Source organism: Platalea leucorodia, assembly GCF_965183815.1.
Source record: "Platalea leucorodia genome assembly, chromosome: 2".
Lineage (NCBI taxonomy): Eukaryota > Metazoa > Chordata > Aves > Pelecaniformes > Threskiornithidae > Platalea > Platalea leucorodia.
Genome location: NC_138824.1, coordinates 80,029,008 through 80,051,802, shown reverse-complemented (window position 1 = coordinate 80,051,802; position 22,795 = coordinate 80,029,008). Strand labels below are relative to the sequence as shown.

Below are 22,795 nucleotides of genomic sequence, written 5' to 3'. Positions count from 1 at the left end.
CTAAGTTTCTGCTTCTGGGGCATTCCAGAAATGACACCATCTCAGCAAATCAGACCACATTCAGACCACACGGGATTACAGACCAGATGTACCTGACCCTAATTGCCCCAAAAACTCAGTTTAAGCAGCCTTATCAAAGCATACTTGCCTCACACCCACACCTGTAAGGCCAGAATGAAGCAGAAGAGGTTGTTGGTTTCAACTGCACACCCAGGGGCACGAAGGGGGGAAAAAAAAAAAAAAAAAAAAAAAAAAAAAAAGAAGATTGTAAGGTCCTCTATTATAGTATATCCTACTGGAAGAAAACGCAGGGTCTAAACTGTCAGCAACTTAAGATAGTTCATATCCACACCTCCCAGAAAAGTTCGCTCAGCCTTAGTCTAGGGTGGGCTAGGAAAAAAGTCTGCATCCATGTTGTTAAGGTATGACTTCTGTGAAAAAGACAGCAGAAGCCTCACAGAGGGAAATTAAGTCACCAAAAGCTTACAAGGTCTAACTCTCTAGCCTTGTGTGAGAAGCACCTAGACCTGGCCTAGTGTTCCCACGATAGCTTACAGTTTTTGAACAAAAGTCACATGATAAAAAATACACATACAGTGGTGGATGAGGAGAGCCAGGTTCCAGAACTACCCCCTCTCCTATCTACACTGGTACAATCGGTTCTGGTCTGTCTATCATCCTGTAGTTTCATGCACCTTCTCAAACGTCCAAATTCAGTCGTCTGGCAACCCTCCCCTCCCCGCCCCCCCTCCCAAACCAACCAAAAAAAAAAAAAACCAAAACCAAACCAAATCAAATTACCCATAGCTTAATCTAGCATCTACCTAGGTAGTAAAGACAATTTTCACTGGGTTGTTTTGTCCAGCTGTGCCCCACCCTCCCAACACAAAAAATCCAGGTATATCCTCCTTGGAAGAGAGCAAAAGCATCTCTCCCCGATTGAACTCCCCATGTTTTACAAGTGATTTAGCTTTCACGCTCACAGAATGCAGGCAGGCACATTCAGAAGGGATTTTAGGCTGTGAATACCAATCTCGGATGCTTAGCTCAAGGAAGGACAAGAAATTCCAGATCCCATCCTTGGGCTAGAAATATACCCTCCTGGGGCTATTTCTATTATCGCCTTGCATACTGCTGCTTTCAGCTACTGATTGCTGTACGCCTGTTCAGCCTGGTGCTTGACTTAGAGTGCACGGTGCTTCTCAGTGTTGTGAATTCTACTTTGAAAGTGGGGAATCTCTGAAACTGCTCACCTTCTCTTTTTGCAGATGAGCAATCCCAAAGATCTCCCCTTTGCAACTGGGATCCTCAAAATACCCAAATCCCTGGGGCTGGCACTCTGGGAATGCTGGGCCTCCAGCAGCCGCAGTCTGATGTCAGCTCTGCCACTGAAACTGTCTTGGGCAACAGACACCAGGACTGACAGATCTCCCAAATATATCACCTTTTAAGTGGGCAGCACAGGCAGCCAAGGGGTTCAGGATGGCAGTGCCCTGGGAACCCTGGTATTAGACTGTGCTAAAGCCACTAAATCTTTCGGCAGCATCTGAGAAAGCAGAATTTGCCCTTTTGATTAGCACTGATATCTACCAGCAGTTGCTGCTATTTCTGATATGTGAGGGGAAAGGACTGCTCTTTTCCCCTCCCCCTTTTCCTTTACACCCACAATTTCCTGCCCAAAGCTCATTTCAAACTGGCCTTGAACCAAATTAATTTTGTTTTTCTTTTTGAAGTACTGTGATTCACCCAGCTCCTATCAAATCACACTTTGAGACACGTGTCTTGTAATGTTTTACTTTCACAAGGTACAAGGACAACCATCAGGAAGAACGGGAAGCATATATTGACTTACAGCTCCGTCAGAAGACTCTGTAGACTGCAAGCAGAAATACTCCTGAGTTAGCATTGCAACCAGGAGCTCTATAAAGTTTTTAGAAATTCCTGAATTTTGTTTCTATGTACAAGGGCTTTTACTGTCTTCAAATCTATAAATCCAATTCAGCCCATCTACATGAAACTTAAATACAAACTCTCTAAACCAGTGTAAAACAGCAGAAATTATAATCGAAGATTTGAGAAATGTAACGTGCTAAAAGTTCTGCTAATGAAGTATTACAAAATGCATTTTAAAAAACCTTTCTGTCTAAATGTTAACATTCATATTTTATTCAAGGGCAGATAGCAAGTTATTTTAAGAACAGCAGGGAGCTTCTTCAGAAAACAAACGATGTAAAAATGATTGTAAAAGTGACATGAAAAATAAAATAAAACAAAACCTTAGAGTATGAATGTTCTTCTCTTTTAACTACCACGTAAATTAACATCAAGAAGTAATGTCAGAGAATGTACAGCAGTAAGCATAGAAAACACACGCCTACTTTCCAAATGGGGATTGCGTACCAGACTCATTTTCTTTAATGCTCAGTGTAACCATGGCCCAATGGGAACTGAGAAGAAAAAAGCAACAAAAGAAAAAACAAAACAAAACAAAAAACCCTTGTGAAAATGCTGAAAAATGTCACCTATGAGCAGGAAACAAACGAGAACCTGTAACCAGACATAAACAGGCATTACCTAGAAGTTTAAAATTTCACGACTAAAACTGCATGGGTGCCAGCCTTTCTCCCCTAGTGCTGAATGAGACCTAACAAATATTAAGGTGCTTTAAACAGAGACTGAAAATCATTGGTCTCATTACCTCAATATACAAGCAAGAGCACAGCTGTAGGGAAGATCAGATTACAGAAAGACAGTTTAACTAATAAAACCAGTAACACCTTGAAGTCTAACAGGAAAACATTCTGCACCCTCCCTTTAGGAAAAGTCTTTTTAATAGTCTGAAACAGTATTTTTCAATGTCTTCTTTAGTATTTCACTTTAAATATGTTACTTTTGATGGTTTCTTTTCACTTACAGAGGTTTCAGATTTTACCAGTGGACACTGAAAGAAAATGCAGAGCAAGAAACACAACCTTTTAAGTGCCTTTAAAGCTAGTTTCTTACCTTTCAGTCACACGCACATATCACAAACTTTCTGAAATCCACTCATCCGTATGTCAAACTTCCCATGCTCCCCCTTCAAGCACTTGAAAGGACAGGCAATACTAAAGACATATACCACAATCATTCTGCATTTGTGGTTTCAAAAACCACTCAGTGTCACAACCTACATTATTATTGTCTCGCTGTTGGAGCTTAATGCACGTAACTTAAACAGAGACTCACCTTGCATGATAGCGCGAGTGCCAGGAAGCGCAGGCGTTGGATGAGGAAAGGTGTGACGTGGCCGTCTCAGGTTGACTTTCTGTAAATTTGGTTGCGTGCCAGGAGTGAGGCCTGCAGGCTAGGTCATTTCTTCTGAAAATGAGAGAGTTAGAGTGTACTAGTTTAATGCAAACAGTTTAGTAAGGTGACACACAGCAAAAAATCTACCAGGGCAGTAGTCAAATGCTATACGGATAGGACAGAGGCATAACAACTTTAAATGACAGCAAACGAGACAACTTTCTACATGCATGCCAGTTTTGAAAAGACACCTGCATTCCTTTAAAATGCTCAAGATGCAGCGAAACGTCAATACTCCCCAAGGTCTGTGCTTGGGTGTTTTGTGTTTGGTGTTTTTTTTTTTGGGGGGTGGTGGGGGGTGGTGGTGTTTGTTTTTTGCTTTTTTTTTTTAATTTTATTTATTTTGGGGGTGGGGTGGTTTTTATGAGGGGCGGAGACAGGCAAGCAAATTTTAAAGTAACTGACACATATCCAGAACTTTAACAGTTAAAGCTAATACTGAGATTTATGACTCTCTGACAACATGTCAACAGTACAGTAGGGCTTTGGCAAGGTTTTACTGTAGGTATGTGCTTATAGGAGGAGGTGGGAAGAAAAGAGTTAATGACAGGAAGGAATAAAGCCATGTACCTTGTTTCATACAGGTTAGTAAGAGTGATACAACTAATAATTTTAACTTCAGCCAAGTTCTGCTTCAGCTCTTGAAATGTTTGGCACCCCAGGTATGCAGGCTTTTTTTGTTTGTTTGTTTGTTTGTTTTTTGTTTTTTTTAAAGAATACACCTCAAACATAGTTCAGCATTTCAAAGTCCCCAAATACCTACTTGGATATCACCTCCAAATGTACATGCTCATGTAACTGAAGAGATCCTTTCTAAGAAGTACAACCATAAGTTGTTAGAGCTTTGTAGCTTGCAAACCTTTCTGCAAAACTGCTCTACACTCCTCTGCCCCTTCCTTCTGTTCAGGAATCAGTAACAGCAGCTTGCACTTCCTTCCAAGGACTTGCTGTTTGTAACACCTCTCGGCACTCACGAAACAAGTGCATTCTTTTTCCCCAATGTTAAATAAGCCTTCTAGGTGGAATTCAGCTACTTCTGTTTCAGTGAGCAGATGCCAAGCACGGGCCATTTGTCTAGACCCTCTCAGTCGCTCGGGAACGAAGCAGGAACTTCTTGAAGGTAATTCATCCTGCCCTTCTCTTTGGCTCATCTTGGGGAAAGCACAATTTAAAATTTAGACGAGGTACAAGGTGAGACAAATCCCATCCTTCCAAGCCACAGTCTGAAACAAAGGCCTACAGGATCTTAGCTCGAGATTTTTTTAATGCACTTACGTATTTCACTTATGTATTTATGAAGTTTATTACTGCAAGGTTAAGTAATTTAAGTTACAAAGTAATTTGCTAAGCTGAGAAAGTGTTCCCTATTTTCAACTTGAACTCTAAAGGCAGTTATGAATTTTTTTACATTCCCCGTTTCTATAAATTTGGGTCTTCAGAAAGCCACTGGATTTAGAGAACAAAACTAAAGCTCGTTATAAACCCAGTATCTTCAAAACAGGTCAAATTTGAGTACACGGCTTTTTGCAGTACATTCAGGAAGATCTGATGAATTCAATGATGAATTGCCTTTCCAAACTCTGCATGCAGGGCTACAAAAGGAGAATAATAATTCTACAGGGAAGCTGTAATTTCAGTAAGAAGTGTAGCATCACTACTGTCACTAAAAAAAGAAGTAATTGTTTCCATAAACAAAAGCCTACTCTTCCCAGCATGACAAAAGAGAAAACAGTTAAGCAGAGCATCACTATGTTCTTTCTTGGTAGAATATGAAATTCAGAGAGTCGGTGGAGGAGCCCAAATACTCTCAGTGCAAACAAGTGCAAAAGATTCTGCTCAGCCACGCGATGCTGGGCTCCAGACGGTCCTTGCGTACTCCAAGGACCCCAAACCTGTGTTCAGGTATGGAAAAAAATTGTTCTACTGTTCAGCTGCACAGAACATTGAAGGGTTTTTTTTCCCCACAGCTCACCTCTAATGGTATTGATACCAGCTTGGCAAACCACAAATACCTGTTCAGGCAAATTCAATAGACCTCCTAGGCATCAATTCAGCAAAAAGGTTTATCTCTTAAGAGACAATTACTTTTCTATGATGCACCACTAAGGAAACACAAGACAGAAAACTAGCACAATACAAGCAATGCTTGGAGCGTGATAAAACGAAGGTTGGGGAAGAGGACTTCTGCGACGGTTTGCTACGGGTTTGGCAAATGGTAGAGGAATTCAATCACTGGGAAGGAACAGAAGGGATGCACTTGTAAAGTCAGTACTGTACCTCATGGAACTTCTCAAGATCTTCATAAGATAGTTTCTCGCCACATGAACATCATTTTCAGATGGCATTTTCTGTGCTACAATATCCACCACTACTTTCATTGTCCTGAGCAGCCAAGCAAGGGGAGGAACAGACTGGACTGAGTTGTGACGTGAGGCAAGTGGACAAGAACTTACAAGTTCTGATTCATTTTTTTTGTATTTGTGGACACATGTATATTTTTGAGACATTCTCTTTTTTAGACATAATAGTCTGAACAGCCTCGTGGGATACCTGGAGGGTGGATCACGTAGACACCTGCTTTCGTTGAAGTCCACAACATGACTAAACATTAATTTACTGTGCATAGTCGACAATGCTTTCCACTGGATTCTCACCATTTAATCCCGTTTACTATTTCCTGCACTTCAAGAAACAATTTCTTTTCTTTTTTTCGAACAATAAATAGAGCACAGCATGACTATTGGCTCCAGAACTCAGCACAAATGGGTAGAAGGACTGGAAAGAAAAGTTTAAAAGACTCAAAACAGGAACATTTTGCAGGCAACTAAAGATGCTGGAAGCTGAGCATTTATATTCTAATGTAATAACTCTGTATTAATTCTGAGTGACAGAATGAGATCATCTGAACCTACAGCCCAGAAAACCTCTAGCATTAATGGAAGCATTAATAAAAGCATTTCACCAAGAGTGTCTTTCTACCAGTGCTTTTACAAAAGCTGCTGGAAGGAAAATGCTGATAAGCTTTGAAGATATGATACAAAGGGAAAATAAAAATTTCTATTGGCTATAAGCAATCTGTTAGTGGTCTCAATGACATGTGTGTGAGCAAATACTTCAGCAATAAAATAGCCTTTCCAATCCAGTTTTTCAGAATAAATCTGCCCTTTTATAGTTACTGGGTGGAAGTCATTAAGAAAGAGATTCTGAATTTCACAGGCTATAGAGATACTGGCTTAGATTGCTGCAGCAATACTGAGAAGGTTGACTGGATGGGGGGCAGTGAGAGAAAATGTACTTTCTTGATCAAGAAAGAAAAATAATTAAACTGGACAAGCAGATTTGTCTGTAAATAAAAATAAAAGTCAGAAAAATATCTTAAAAATGAAAACTAGACAGGAAACTGAATAAAGTAACTGAACTACCTCAGCATAAAACAAAAAACATCAAGGAATACGAGCCATTTCCTCTGTTTTCAGACACATTCTGAATTCCTGTAGATACCGTTCAGATAAAAGGCCAGCAGATACAACAACAGAGGTGTGTATTCCCCCCCCGCCCCCCACAGAATTCCTGTTTTATTCCCATCTACCAAAGAGCACCCTTGTTGTAACACCACCACACAGGCTTTTGCATTTGGTGTCCCAAAGTAAAAGGAGGACAGGCAGTTCCAGGGACCTGCATCCAGGTGGAAAGCAATCGCTAGGATTTATTTGCCTGTTAATGTTTCGTTCCAGCCCTCCGCTGAATCAACAGAGGCGGAATGCCTGACTGCTGGCTCGCAGGGAAGCATAAGGCTGCAAATCTCAAATCTTTCACTGCAAGTGGCAGCAGCTACACATGACAGAGGCTGTACAGTATTTCTGAAATAGAAAACTGGCTGTCGTTCATCTCGTTATTGGCCCCTTCTCTTCAGCTCAAAGAAGCGTTTTTAATACCAGCAGCACTGGCATACCCACACAAAGACACTCTGACCCATCTCAAGAACAAGGTAATGAACAGTTCCTACAGGGATTTTTCACGTAAAACTTTGGAAATGTGAAAATGAATGAAGAGTCATACCAATGGGGCATTTTAACCAGGACTGCCCATCCACTTCCCTCTTTAAAGGCTATCTTCTGTTATTTCATGTCCTTATATTGCCCCGAATTTACCAATCCATATGATTACTTTTTATGTTAAATCCAAATAATTCTTCAAAACGACTGAGCTCGTCCAGGAGGAAAAAGAAGCAGCTCCTTTCCAGTTCACAGAAAGCCCTCCACAGCCAGGTTCCACCTACGCTAATAAAGGCAGCACAAAGCTGCCATAAGGAGGTTTTGAAATCTCCACATAAACACGGAGTAGTGCTTTGCCTGCAACTACCGGGAAGGACTCCACGATGAAGGCATCTACTCTGAAAAATCAAACAGAACTCAACTTCAGCTCTCCTATTTGTTTTATTATTACTGTTTCTCATGATAACTAATCCTTCCTCAGGACATTAAAGTGGTACACTGTTCTTCTGTGACCATGAAATGCATTGCATGATAGTATTTTTTTTCTAGAGGATGCAGCTTTCGGATTGCAGAATTCACAGCACCACTTCAAATCAGTAGTAATTATTTATAGTCAGGGTTCGCCCTATGGCACATCTAACCAGAAGTGGGCATTTGATGCCAGTCCTTGTGAATACAATGCTTCCTACTGTTCCTACTGAAATAAAACCTGGGTTTAGACAAGAATTCCCAATTTTTATGATTTAAAAGGAAGGACAAGTCAGTGGCCTCAGTCAGAACTGAGCTGTATCTACAAAGAACTGTTACACACTGTCAGCACTAATTCTCCGAGTTAAAACTGTTGTAGTGATTATATTAAAGATTCTTTAAAAAATGTATTCAGTTTTCAGTCATTTTAGTTTCTACAGAACATTTTTGTTTGCAAAGCTGCAGACCACCGTTTCACAGTGTAGTCCCCATGTTTCAAGATACAACTTCCCTGCAAGCTCCACAATTTGGGAACCAGTCAATGTAGTTAAATTGAACAGCAGATATCAAAATAAAATTCTCCTCCCTCCATTCACCACGATGCAACTCAGACTTTTCAGCTGTGAAGCAAAGCCTCTCTCCAGCGCTTTGTTTTTCATACAGACAAGTTCACATTTTGATAGTTGCAGCAGGAGGTCCAAACTGCTTACAGTTATTTTAAACCTTATCTATAACTAGGAATTTGTCCAGATTCCAGTGTAAGGTAAATGGCTACAAGACTGCTCTGCCTGCACGCCAAGGATGCAATGCTAAGGAAATGCAGAAAGGCTGCAGCACTGAGATAAAATGGAAGCTTACATGTGCCTAAAGGTCAAATGCACAATTCATTGGCATTCTCAAACAAGAAGTATGCTCGGACACTGCACATACTGAATGGTATGTCTCACAAGGTGCCCTCGGATTGTTTCAAACCCAAATAAACCAAATCATGCTGCAGTTGTTTGTCCTGTGGAAAAAAATCCTCTCATACATTGTTAACAAGGCTAGTTACAAACAGTGCTGCCCTGCGCCAGCCAGGGCAGTAACTACAAGAAGTTCAGTCTTTGGGATCTCCTCAGCAAGCCACTCATCCATCGTTTTTTACTCCACATAGAGAAATTTCAAGAATTTGTAGGGACAACGCAGGTGCCCTTGCTTGTCCCCTTATAAATCCCTGATGACTTCATAGTTCCCAGCTTTCTCGCCTCACCTCCTTTAAAATAACATGCGTATACTGAGGCAGACATACCAACACTTTGTTAAAGAGTTTTATAAATCTCTGTGTGCGGCTGGGGGATTGGAAAAAAAATCCTTCCAAGCCATGTCTTTTTTTCCCCCCCCCTCCCCAGTTCACTAATCTTGTGCTCAATGGATTAAAATACATACAATGCAATTAAATGGGTACGCAAAAAGCCACTGTAAATAAACTACCAAATCACTTACTCAATTTATGAAAAACATTATTCAGATATTTTTAGTCTTCTGAATCCTTGGGAGAAAAAAAAAGGAGGCTGAAAACCACCATGAAGCTGCAGTTACCCACCAGGGCCTCAAATAATAAGAAGAAATAACAACGTCACTGGTTTTTCTTCCAAAAATAGTTCAACATATTTTTCCCTTCAGATTGCGAAGACCTCACCCAACTGCCTAACCTGGGAGCTCACAACTAGGACAGGATATTTTTTTTTTCCTAACAAGAAAAAAAGATAAAGTTTTTTTGAATGAGCATTTCTTTGGTCAAAATATCTTCTCTTTCTTCTTACCCTCCCTTCAAATAGACAAACAACATTCCTTTGTATAGAGTACTGAAGGACTCATCGCCCTCTGCAGACAAAGATATTAGGTGTTTTCTCTCTCAGGCAACTATATTTGTAGAATTCAGATCACTTCATATCGCGTTAGTCACCACTGGCAGATCTATCTGCCAGGGTAATACAGGAACAAAGTAGCTAAAATCTGGCAAAAGACTAAGGTCCAGCACCAAAGCTATGTAAGGAATGTGAACAGCTTCTTGTGTCATTCTCAATAATTCAATACAACCATGAGTTATACTAATCTAGGCTCAAACGGTTGTTATCCATTCCATAAAGAAGCTTTAGGTTAAGTGCAATACAGTCCCCACCTCCTTTCCCCTTCCCATTTTCAGTGTTCCCCTGCCTCCCAACATACCTGTCCATATCTTTGGATATAACAGAAAACCAAGCAATGGGTAAAAGTGATTTTAAAAGAAGGACAAAGCATCCAAAACTTGAGGTTGAACACATTTCCTGAACACAGTTACTCTCCCACTTTATTTCTTCCTCATTTTCTTTGCAAATGGGGAAAGGAAAAGGGGGTGGTGTGTATGTGCAAAAGAACATGAGAAGGAAGAAAAACGCTGAAAACCCCCTGAAAATTTTCAGGCAACAATCCCACATTGAAGGATCCCTCCCAGATTAAAAAACTCCCACAATATATTTTGAAGTGAACCTTCACTGTCATTGATAACCAAAGTGGATGATTCAAAGTAGTTTTTTTATATATACATATATATATATATGCACACACACATCTATATGTATATGCAAAGTCACTTTTTAGGCTTTTCAAAACTCAAAATATGCCTACAACTTCTCTGCCTCAGGTTGATGGTTTTGCACTTCAACCACCGTTTTCTGGTCTTCCCAACATACCTAAGCCCTGCTAAAACCTGACCCACAGTCCACTTCTGAATTTGTCTCCCTGCTTCTTTCTAGAGCATCACAGCCTGAACCGCTTTGTTCCCTTTTTGTAAGGGTATCCTACTGCCTTCCACTCAGATTCAGCCTTGGATGCCCCAACTTACGGCTGTCCTGAGCTTAGACAGCAGCGATTTAAATACGTTTTCTAAAGTACACTCTGTGTGCATTCACACCATCTATCCAGGAGAGCCTTAAATGTCCTTTCAAAGAGGGACAATAAATTTAGGCTTTGTTTGGGTGAGCCACACAGTGACTGCATAAACCCCTCTCAAAAGCCAACAAACAGGGGGCCTTCCTAGCTGAGGCAGAAATATCAGGACTTGTAATTTTAAGTTAACTGTGTGGAGACATCACACCCTCACTTTTATAGAGATTGAACTTAAAATGTGTAAAATGCCTGTTCATGGTGAGCAACAAATGTGAAAAACTATTGGTAAATATCATCATGGTAAGTATTTTAAGGCAATGCCTTTTACATCTGCAGATCTATTGTGAGCTTTATAAAAACAACACACACCATCTCCTCTCTTTCACACTTACTCCCTGAGTTTAAAGAAAAAAAAAGAAAAGCCTGAATGGAACACTTTATTTGGGGTGAAAATGTGAAGGTTGTTCTATTAGGTATCTGCTGAAGATTAAATGGAAATGCTTTCAAATCATAATTGATCAAATGCTGCTTATATGAGATTAAAAAAACTAGTATGCCAGCTCAATAACCTAAGAAAGTGAATTGAAAGGTGAAGCTCTTAATATCAGAAGTTGTCAACAGCAACATTACTGTTAGTTTGTCAGTTGTGCACTGTTTTCCAAAACAAACACAGGAGGGCTGACATACACAAATTCAAACTACTACTGGCAACACTCAAGCCATACCAGAGTTTTTGTTTGAAGACTCTGCTTCTCCCCATTAACAGCAGCATGCACCCCATTTGTTGTCAGAACCACCTCTCCTTGCGTATTAGCATCTATTCTTTTGGGAAAATCCCCTGTGACATACTTCACTGGAATGGGATGGACCAATGATGAAAACTAATCAGCCTGGTATATGAAAAAACCCTTTCTCTGACCTCAGACAGCTGAGCCCTACTGCCTCCATCCCCTTGTCCAGCGCCAGCTGGATTAGCCACAGGCAAAAAACCACAGACATCCAAGACTGTGCACATAACATGCACAGACACACAAACTGCAGAAGATGAACAGCTGAGAGAGAGAACAGTTGGTAGTCTCAAGCAACACTCATGTATAGAAATTAAAAAGAAAGAATAAAATCTTCATGCAAAAGAAGTCATTAGCAGCCTTGTCATCCTAAGACAAATCTACAACTGCCCTAGCATACTCAAGTCTTTTCAAAGTTTAAACTATTTTGATGAGCAGAAAAAGCTAAATCACAGTTGGGATCCTAATCAACTTTGTGAATCCCTCTAACTTATCAAATAGTAAACTACTATCCTTTCTAGTTAAAACGTATTGAAAACACATTACAGTTGAAGAAAAATGTGTCTTAATGAAGGAAAGCTGTTAACAACTGAATAACCATGAAACAATGAACAAGCCCAGTCTAACAGCAGTCCACCCAATTCCTAACCCCTAGCAATTACAGAAGCTCTTTCCAAAAAGTTTTTGTATCCTCACCTTCTGCGCTGGCAGCTCTTTGCTTGGCTCAACCATCTCCCTGGACGGAGTCACCACCTCCTGGAGCGCCATCACTGCCTCTGTCTTTGCACACTTTCCTCTCTCCAGCCCCATCCCCTACTTGTTTGGGGCTGGCTATTCCCTTCCCCTCTCCAAGAACATGGCAAGCTTGTACTCCCTTTGTGGGCCCATTCCTACACAGTCTTTTCCCACCTGTGTCTTTACATTGACAGCCAGACAGGCTTTTTTGTGGATCCACTGTAGTGTCAGAAGGAAAGTTGTAATGATAGAAGATGGTGCTGTAGTCACTTAATAATCAAATTAAAAAATGTAGGAAAACACTGAATATGTATTAAATCCAGTGTATCAGGCTAGTTAATTATACTAGCTTTAAGAGCTCTATCAATGGCTGGTAAAAATTATTTAATGGTTTAGATAAACTGCCTTCAAAATCTACTTAGTTTAGGGACAACTTGCAGGCCTGAACTCAAATTAGGCTTCAGAGCTGAACCTTCCAAAACCTACAAAATTTCAACATATCTACATGCAAAACCCCCACATTATCTATGAGCTAAGAATAATCAACATAGTATCCCTTAAAAAAAAAAAAAAAATTATATATATATATATATATATATAACCCCACACCGTGAGTGGATGTGTGTATTGACTGACCTTCAAAACGAATAAAGAAAATGCAGGAAGACAAGGATCTGCCTTTTGTTCCATCAGAATCCACAGGACATTTCAGAAGTGCATAGACAAGACCACCAAGCAAAATACTCTTCTCAAAAAGAAATCTCTGATTCTCTTGGCTTTCTCTGCTCCAGTCCACCCAACCCTGATTTACTCCTGACATACCCTACACTGGCAATTGAGCTTTCTCCAGCCTGTAGACCTTAAAAGCAGTATCTTGAGCTCTATAAAAATCTTACTCTCAACACCTCTGGATTCACAATACCATAACTATAAATTTCCATGCATGAACATTAAACCCAGCACCTGCACTTCCTCGAGGTGGGAGTTATTTATCCAACTTCTGAAATGCAGAAGCTAGAGGATGCAGCATTACCAACCCCTAATAATGAACCATCTTATTCCTCATCTAAAATCAGTGTAAACTGGCCACAAACAGCTTCTGTTTTCTTCAGGGAATGATTACTATCCCCTCTTGTCCAGTCTGAAGCTGTAATATCAAGATCACCACCACATTAAAAAGGAGGTATGGACATCTTGACATTACAAGAAAAACAGTGCCGTACCAGCGACAACTCAGTTTCCCATTTCTTGAACTTCTACATCAGTATTCTAAGTCAGCTTTCCAACTATATCTACGTCAGATCAACAGTCAAATTCTGGCTTTCCCCACAGCTCTTCTGAAATCTTTTCAAGTGCCATATCACATTTTTCCCCCAAATACAGCAGCAGAAATGACTTGAGTTCAGCAAAATCTAAGAGAAGGAATACCGAAAATAATACCAGCCAACAGAACCAGTAAGGGAATTCATACAGAATGACAAACTTGTTGCCCAATTGAGACCTCCCTACCCAAAAGCCCCTCTGTTGAATCCATGTTGGTAGTGGTGGCATAGAAATGCAGAGGATAATGCAACCTCAATGATACATTATGTGGTAAAATTGTTCACAAAAAGGAATGGCTAAAGCAGATGCACTGCAGGAATGGTATTTAATGAAATAAATATTGAGAACAATACCGCAGGTCTCCATTACCAATGATATAGTCCTTCTGAGCCAGAACAAACATTGGAATAAGAAGCAGAACCAACTCAACAGGCCCATATGAAGTCTTTTTGATCGTCTATTTAAGAGCTTGTATTTGTTAAGTATGCAAATATTGCTTCTCAGCCTATTCTCACAACACTTGGGACTCTCAAGTAATCTTCCAAATAAATACTGGTAATGTCACAGAGCATCCAAAACCCATCTATTCCAGCTTAGCCATAACTGAGACAAAAGATGAGTGCAATATTGCAGAAAAAAAATTACAATTTTTTTCACATTAATGAAGAACTGAATAAGCTTTTTATGCAGAAACTTTCCCTCGAGGCATCTTGGTCTCAGAAGGACAACAGAGATTTGAAAGGAAAAACTGCGGCATAAAAAAATAAAGGGGGAGGGGGGGAAAAAGAAAACCTTCTTCTGGAAGAGCCCCTTCTGGACTACACATACAAGTGTATGTAGAAGTTTATAGTGTTTCCACTGAATGTGACATTTGGAGATACCTATGCAACTGTAAATCACTCTGTGATATATGGCACTGTTTTTTAAAAAAAGGATTTTTATTGTCATAGTAACTATTCTTAGATTAAAACAGACATTAGAGTTTTGGCACATTACAGAGCTCATGATTTGGGCATGAAATCTCAGCTGCCTTAACGTGTTGGAAGCCCGAGGCATAAGGTGGTTACAGTTGCACAATCATCTTCTGAGGTAACCTCTCCCCCCTTACCTCCCGGGGCAGCTCAAGTTTCAGGTGGAGAAGCTACTTGTTCAATTCCAAGTTATATCCCCTTCTTAATCTCCAGCTGATGACTGCAGCTGTAACAGCATTATAACAAGAAGCAGTACAATTTGAAACACTTACGCATCCATCTACAATTTCTCCATTGACAAAGGGCGGATATTTTCCCGCAACTTCTTGGAGCATCAGCTCCTCTCCTCCTATGCCTGTATTAACCCGGACCCAGTTTCTTCAACGTTGTGTGTAGAGACTCTTCACTGAAGGAGAGGAGATCTGCATGGGCAGGTATAACGTTGTCACTGCTATCAACGAGAGCTCCTACCAGCCTGCGGGGCTGCAGATCTGTGCCTTACCCCGAGAAAGGCAAGGCCACCACCCTCCATCCCTAGAGAGGAGATGGGGGCTGCACTGAACCAAGCGAAAAAAGCTGGCCGCTGTGCTGGGGCTAGCTCTACGTCCTGCTTCATCTCCTGCCATTTTGTTCTGTCAGAAACAGAGCTGGACCCCAGCTTCAAGCCTCTCTGCTAGAAGACAGTGCTGATCCTTATCACACAGTGGTTATGCAAGACTAAGATCCAGCTGATGGCCACAGAAGCATGAATGGATAAGAATAACCTTTCTTCCCCTGAACTGTCTCTCTTACGGACGAGTATCTGCGTCATCCAGAGACAGCGATGCTCTTCCTCCTATTGCAAAGGGACTAGCAGCTAGGCCTGGAGAAGACAGGTCCCTCCCTGCAGACAGTACTGTACCTACAGGATGCACAGACTTGTCCCTCTCTCCACCCCTGCCCAAACCTTCCTCCCTCCATCACACACACAGAAACAGAGGGGTATGTCCGAATCCTAAAAAGAGAGGGCTTAATTTCTTTACTCCTCTCAATAACACGAGACCCTTCCAGAAATGCAGACACAAACTGAGAATTCACGAAAAGCAAATGCAATGAACGCAAGGATATCGAACTGGCAATACCTCTGCCAAAGATTCACCCACGATAGCTGCCTCATCCCCTGCCCCAGAGAAACAGCAGTGGACACAGACAAGTCGCCGTCCCCTGTGCCACCCCTGCGGCTCAGCCCCTCAGGCAGCAGCTCCCAGAGCCACCGGCCCAAGCCGCTGGTCCAGGTGAAGAACCTGCTCCAGTCCAGCCACTGAATAAACACACTCAAGTCTTCAGTAAATTTATGCTGATCCACAAAATAAAACCCTACTTAACCTATTAACTGCAACAGTGCTGTTCCCATTGATTTGGATACCCTGGGAACACGTACAGGCCTTATTTTGAGCAGATGTATGGCAGCCTTAAAACACTCAAAACCACTTAGAGATGGAAGTTTAAAGGTGACCAGACAACTCTTGATTTCTGGGATTCCCAGAGCAGAGCTGATTTTGTTTAGCGGATAATGTTCTTGCAGGCTTCACGGCTTATTTTGCAGAAAGTAAATGTGCCAAGATATGCACCCAATTTAACATCATTAGACTTGAAAGCTGGGTTCAGTCACTTCGCAGCAAAATAAAAGCTATTTTCCAAGCAAGATTGAAAACAGAATCACTTCACAGCAATAACACCACAAATCTTCAACAGATTATTCCTCTTCCAGCCCACCTCCCGCCACCCCTTCAGATCTCAATCTTTAGTCACCCTAATTATCACCAAGAATAAGTTTTACAAGAGAGTCAATCTGGCAAAAGTAAAACTAAAAAAACGCAAGTTGAAACATGTGCTTGGATACAAAGAAATCAAATCGGAAACTACCTCAATGATTTTCCAAGGCCAGATCAGTTACAATCGATGACGAAATATAGGAAAAAAAGCTCTAGCTAATATTCATGAATAGTTATTCCTGCTGCTAAAGCTTGTGTTAAAAAGCCGCAGGGGCTATCAGCATCCCTCTGAAGTGACTGAGTAGTTTAATAACTGAATTCATCCGTGCACTCTTCCCATATAAACCAAGGTATGGATCCTAATGCAAGGTATCTATGGACAATCTCACAATAAATAATGATACTACATTCACATGCAAGTTGTGACTACATCACTATTTTTTAAATCCAGAGCGGTGAATGTGGCTCAGTCTAACACTGAATACTCAGCTGTTTGCATTATATGTACTAGATTTAGTCTTCTGGAGCTGGAAAACAAAACTGGGTTGTAACACTGGTGTTAGGGTGGTATAGAGCTCCCTCAGGGAAGTTTAAACAGCTTCAAAGAATAGAAAAGGTGTCTTTCATATATGAAGACAATCACTGAAAGAGACACACAGAATATTACACGTGTGTTCCAAGTGATTAACAAAAGACTAATATTTTATAGCTTTACTTGATGTTCAGTGAGGTCAGCAGAACCGTGTGATGTGTTCTATGTGCCAACGCTCTGCTATGTATTATTATGCTTTATTATAAACCAACAGTAATGCGCAGAAGTTGACCATAACTCTTCTGGGATCCTGCCCCACAAATACAATGGGCAGTTCCTATCCGAGCAGCTCCCACTGGAGGGAAGCTCCATTAGCCTCACTAGATTAAGGATTTCTTTAATGGAGCTGGCTGCTCTGTCTGGTCACCACTAAGCAGATAGAGACAGAAACACATCCTGAGCCCACGCTGCTCCGGCGCCCCACCTTCACAGCATATGTTCTTGAAGAGCAGGAAGCAACGACTGGACTGGCAGGAAGAAAAAAATCCCACTCTGCCAAATTTATCATTTAAACCCCTCCCCCTTCCCAAAACTGCATAAGACAAGTGTATTTAAAAGATTTTTTTTTTTTTCCCCAGTTTTGCTCACTAGTTCATATACCTCTCCTTCCCACAAAGAAATCCCACGATCCCTTCTTTAGATTTACAGGGAGAAACAAACAATTTTGGTCTCACACATTTACCAGCATACTCATTTCCTCTTGCGCTGTCCCGCAAAAATCCCCTTGCATCCTTGTGTAACCTCTGTGCGTGTTGGCAAACTGCTCACAGCCTCGGAAACTTTTTCCATTCAATTTTCTTTTCACACAAATAAAAGCTCAAGACTGCAAAACTCTCAGGCCTTGACACTTTTAGTTTCACTAACAGACTAACTCTAGTACTCCATTTGTCCTGACGATACACACTGGGATGAAGAGACCCGTCCAAGAAAACTAGTTGCAGACCCCTTAGAAAGCAGCAACTGCAAATCACCCCAGTGCATGGCCTTGCTGGGAGATGAGTGGTTTTGCTCAGCAGCACAAAGCATGACAAAGCCAGGTCTGCGTGAGAAACGGGAGGCAAATTGGCAAGTAAACCACAAAATACTCTTCTCAAAGTCACCTCCCCTCCTCAACACCTGCCGACTCCACTTCAACAATCCTATTATGAAATTTTAATCAGAGGCATTCAAGACAACCCTGCATGGCTTTCTCCCCACCCCCACCCCACCCCCTTCCACGGACACGTTAATAAGACACAAAAAAAGCCAAGAGAAAGGCACCCCAAGTGCTTGCTTATCCCAACGATGGGCCGTAGGGATGAGGAGCTGCTGGAGCTGATCTGGTGCCAGTGCCCTGCCTTCTGGCCAGCGCCTCTCCCTCCCTGGCGCAGCCCTAGGTACCTACCCAGGCACCGCGCCGCCGGGCAGCGCCTCCGCCCCAGACCCCTTCCTCAGGGACCAGGCATGGCTCCTGGCCAGCGGGCAAGCCTCCACGTCAGGCAGTGGGAGCGGGACTGAGCTGGAGAAGAAGCAATGGGGCCCAGCTGTGGCCCGGCACAGCACGCATGGGGTGTGGCTGGCACCCACCTGGGCTCCGTCCCCGGCGAAAGCAGGCGATGCTGGCAGAGCAGAGCACGGGACCCCACAGCCCTCAGCGACCGACTGTCCTCCTCCTGCGCTAATCCGTGCTGCTGTGCCAGCTTAGGGGATATAATTAGACTCACAAAGGAGCCTTGTTACCGCTCCCAGGCCGTAGCAGTTTTGATTAGTCATGCCAGCAACTCCGCCGCCCGACTCCGGTGAATACTGCCTGAGGAGCTTGGCCGGGAAAGGCTGAGCAAAGCCTGAAAAATGAAACCAGAGGACTGTTCCTGGAGGAAGAGGAGGGAGAGGGGATTTTTATTTTTAATTTGAAGCGGTGTTTGACATGGCACATGGAAAATACACTGAGATTATGCTGCTGAAACTGTTTTTTTTTTTCAGCTGTTTCATCCTTTTCTTTTGAAATCTTCTAAGCAAATACGTGGGTGAGCAGTCCAGTCTGGGGCACTATATTGTAAAGAAGTTAATGTCACTTATGAGATGACAAATCTTGTCAAGGAGCAAAGCTAAAAGAAAATCTCTAGAACAACCTGGGCCTCTTAAGATCTGATGGGTTGTCAATAGCATTTGACAATTACAGATGTTTTTCCTATACATTAAAACCAACCAGACAGTTTTCTCAGGGAGCAGCACTTCCCCTAAAAGAGAGGCAGCATGTGATACCCCTAGAAATAACTAACTTCAGTACTCAGAAAGGCATTGGAAATCATCACCTATGAAGAAAAGTGGCAGGTACGTCCTTCCCTCCCCAGGGAGACTGATGTTACAAATTCTGGGGAATTCTTTCAAAGGACAATTTATTTTAATAATCTTTTGGGGGAAGAAAAAAAAAAAAAAAAAAAAGCTTTATTCCATAGTTACACCATTAATCCCCTGCCGCTAGCCAGATTTGCACATGTAAGCTTGCTACAGTTGCTGACCATCATCATACCTGAGGATGTAAAGGATAAAGTAAAAGTCTGCATAGAGTTTATTTGGGGGAAAATGAAATATATTAGTTTTGCTGTATCCTTAAGGATCAGCCCAGGAGAATGAGAAGGAGAAGCTTTCTTCTTATATATTGGCATACGTACCAAGACCAGGTTTTCCTTAGGTTCACTGACCCATCACACTAAACACACAACAACTATACATTTTTATTGGTTCTGTGCTATAACACAGCAGACTGATTGCCACGAGAAGCTGACTGCACCACAGCATCCTTATCAACTGACTGACCCACATCCTGCACATGAAAAATCAACGGCTTTTCACAGGTCAAAGGAGAATGCGCTTACAGCACAAAGGAAATGCTGGAAGTACCATGGATTTACAGAAATCCTGAAACTTCAGGAGGGAGAAGGAGGTTGGCAAAAGGGCAAAAAGTGGACTTATTTTATGCAGGCATATTTGGATTTTAATTAGAAATCTAGTTTAGACAGCATATGGCAGAATTAGAAAATTACAAAAATGTCCAATAGCTCCGCTGTGTGAACTTGCTGGAAGATAGACGGTGTATGGCTAAAGCTTTCCTAGCCAGACTGCAATATTCTATCAAAAAACTGGCTGCAATTTATATAAAGGTGAAAGTACTGATTTCTCACAGATATTAAGGCTAACATAGTGAGAACTTTTTGGAAGTAGACTGCATAAAGGTAACCTAGCATGATCCCTTGCTTACCAACATTAACATACATGCACATGTGTGCATGTGAACACTCAGTCCAGAGAAAGACAGACTTTCGTTTGATGGGTCACTTCTCTAACATTGTTTCTGAAAGAGTCTAAAAAACATGGAGTTATTTTTGTGTGAATAAGGATGCAAAATCCAGCTAACAAATACTATTCTATACTTGGTGACTTATTTGGCAAAACAGAGACGTAAAATCAAGTGGAAAAAGGAGTTTTTTTTCCTGAATCTCCAGCAGCAAGTCCATCTTCACTCTACATAATAGAAGAATAAATTGCATAGAGTGAGTACTATTGAATCCACTGTCTGGAAAAGTATTAGAATTACATTGGTACAGTGGTAAAAAGAGAGGGGAAAAAAAAGTTTAAAAAAGCAAATATCTCCTTAATTTTAAAGAAAAGGAAAACTTGAACCTCAAAATATAGTTGGCTAATAGGATTTTTAATTTGGCTTTATAAAACTTTTTTCCAGTCTTAATCTGCAATCAGATGCTGACGAGCTGTCCTGCTAGACTGCAGCCAGAACAGCAAACAGACAAAGCAAGCTCATCTTACCTTCACTACAAGGACTGTTAGGTACAGCACTACATTTGCCGGAAAACAGCTGTAAATAAACAGTCACATAATTGCTATGAAAGCATTTATAAAAGACTAGTTGACATTTTAAAAATATCCCTGAAAGGACTGGAATTATTACTGTGCTTATTTTACACATAGGATCCAAAGATCAGAGAAGGTGCGTGACCAGACAAATGCCATGCACAAAGATTTCAGCCTATCGAAGAACAGAGACTTTTCAGACAAGTATTTTGAGGGCAAAGACCCCTCTTCATGGGGTCTTATCTCAAGTGTAAACATGCCTCTCTCCAAGACAGTACAACTAAGTAAGTAACCTGGGATCATTACTTTAGTTGCTGCTGGATTACAGCGTAGAAAGAAAAGGAGCCTACAGCCAACTTCACACACTTGGTATTAATGCCGACCTGCTTATAAAGCTCTGACACTGGATTCGTAATCATGATGGTATCGAGCCTATGTAGTACCAAACAACTTTTCATTAATAATTGCTCTTTTCCTAAAAGAGGAGATTGTATGTTCCTAGTTCAAAGGAAACCCCTGCATGCCACCTTCTAAGCTTCCAGAAGGCTCTACCTCCTTACTGAAAAATAAAACACCAGCTAAGAGCTTTGTAATACAAAACTAGCATGAGTCAAGAGTCCCCCCCCCCACCTTCTCCTCTCCTATCCCTGGAATCAGAAAAGATTCAGGGTGAAAAGCTTTCACCGGGAACACACGTATCAGTTTCACTGGGACAGGTTTCCCAGATCCTTTTTTCATTTGTTTTAATAACCAAAGATGCAGGGAATAACCCGCTCATCACCAAGAGCAGCGCCACAGGAAAAGCAGCATCTGCAACCAAGCCTGCTGCCGGAGGTGCCCGTCCCAGTCTCTCCTCCATCGGACCCCCTCTGAGTTTCTCACCTGTCCTTCCTCAGGGATACAGCTTTTCGCCAAAAATACAAAAACGAAAAATGGTTAAAAACCTGAGTACTCAATACGCGTGCCCCCTTCAAGATCTTCCGGGAAGCACATTTGGGATGCTGTTGTCTAGACTGACCTTCCTGCATCATTAAAATATATATCACCACATTTAATTTAGGAACTCTTACCCAAAAGACACTGTGTGTGTTCCACAGCAGAAATCTCTAAATTATACACGTTTCTGAAATCCCTTTTAAGTCGTTTAATGAAGATAATAGCCACAAGAGAGCGCTACCAGCAAAGGATACAACCATGGGGAAAACTACAGACTTGAAGCTATTCAGAATAAAAAATAAAAAAAAAAAAAAAAAAAAAAAAGGCAAGCATTTGTTGTGGTCAGGCGGTCTTATTTGCACATTTAAAAGAAGTCCTCAGACATTTAATTGCTATAGCTGTGATCTTCAGAAGTCAGGAAAGGTTCTGGGTGTATCCATTTTTGAACGTGGACTTCGAGACATGTTCATTGCTCTTTCTCTGTGTTTTCAAAGGGAGATTACTCAGCAGTTTTTTGGATTTTAGGCACCTTTAAAATGACTCACTTCAACTGAGACACCTGAAAGTAACAGGTTGTTTTCCGATACCACCGTACTTTTTTTTTTTTTTTTTTTTTTTTTGAACATTTGTAACTTACTAAAACTCGATACAATGAGCTAAAACATCAAAACTGTGTTTGTGGCTTTGCTGTTTGTTTTGAGTCTCTATGCACTGAGTATCTGAATACCTTGTACTCCCTTCTTACTTACCTTTCCAAGAAAAGTGCTGACAAATTCTAACAACAACAACAAAGTCAGCCTATTTTTCTGGAAACAGCAAATGGAACTGCAGCATTTTTTTCCATGCAAAACAGGAGGAGTTCCTGTGTTTGCATTTTCAGCTTCTAGTATCTTATCATAAAAGGAAGTGACTCCCAAAAAGTATCCTTAAAAAAGAACTGACCTAAAATTTGAAAGCAAAGAAATAAAAATATAACCATGGGCTCAACTTATGGACTTCTGGGGGAAGGAAGAGTCTCTAAAAAATAGAAAAGAAGTAATAAAAGCAACCTATTAATATTCAGATGTCTTAGAATGGCAAATTGAACCAGTATTTTGACAGACAAGTTACTGACAGAGTTCTATGAAACAGG

General features: G+C 41.2%; 1 protein-coding gene across 1 annotated transcript in view; it reads right to left on the bottom strand.

Annotated features, from left to right (window-relative positions):
• Window positions 1-22,795, bottom strand: part of SHROOM2 (shroom family member 2) — a gene marked incomplete at its 5' end in the record, with an annotated part of 124,206 nt that overhangs the window by 40,229 nt on the left and 61,182 nt on the right. The window contains one exon of the mRNA XM_082337080.1: window positions 3,226-3,357. Within this exon, the coding sequence (XP_082193206.1) occupies window positions 3,226-3,357 (132 nt within the window). The remainder of the gene's footprint in view (window positions 1-3,225; window positions 3,358-22,795) is intronic.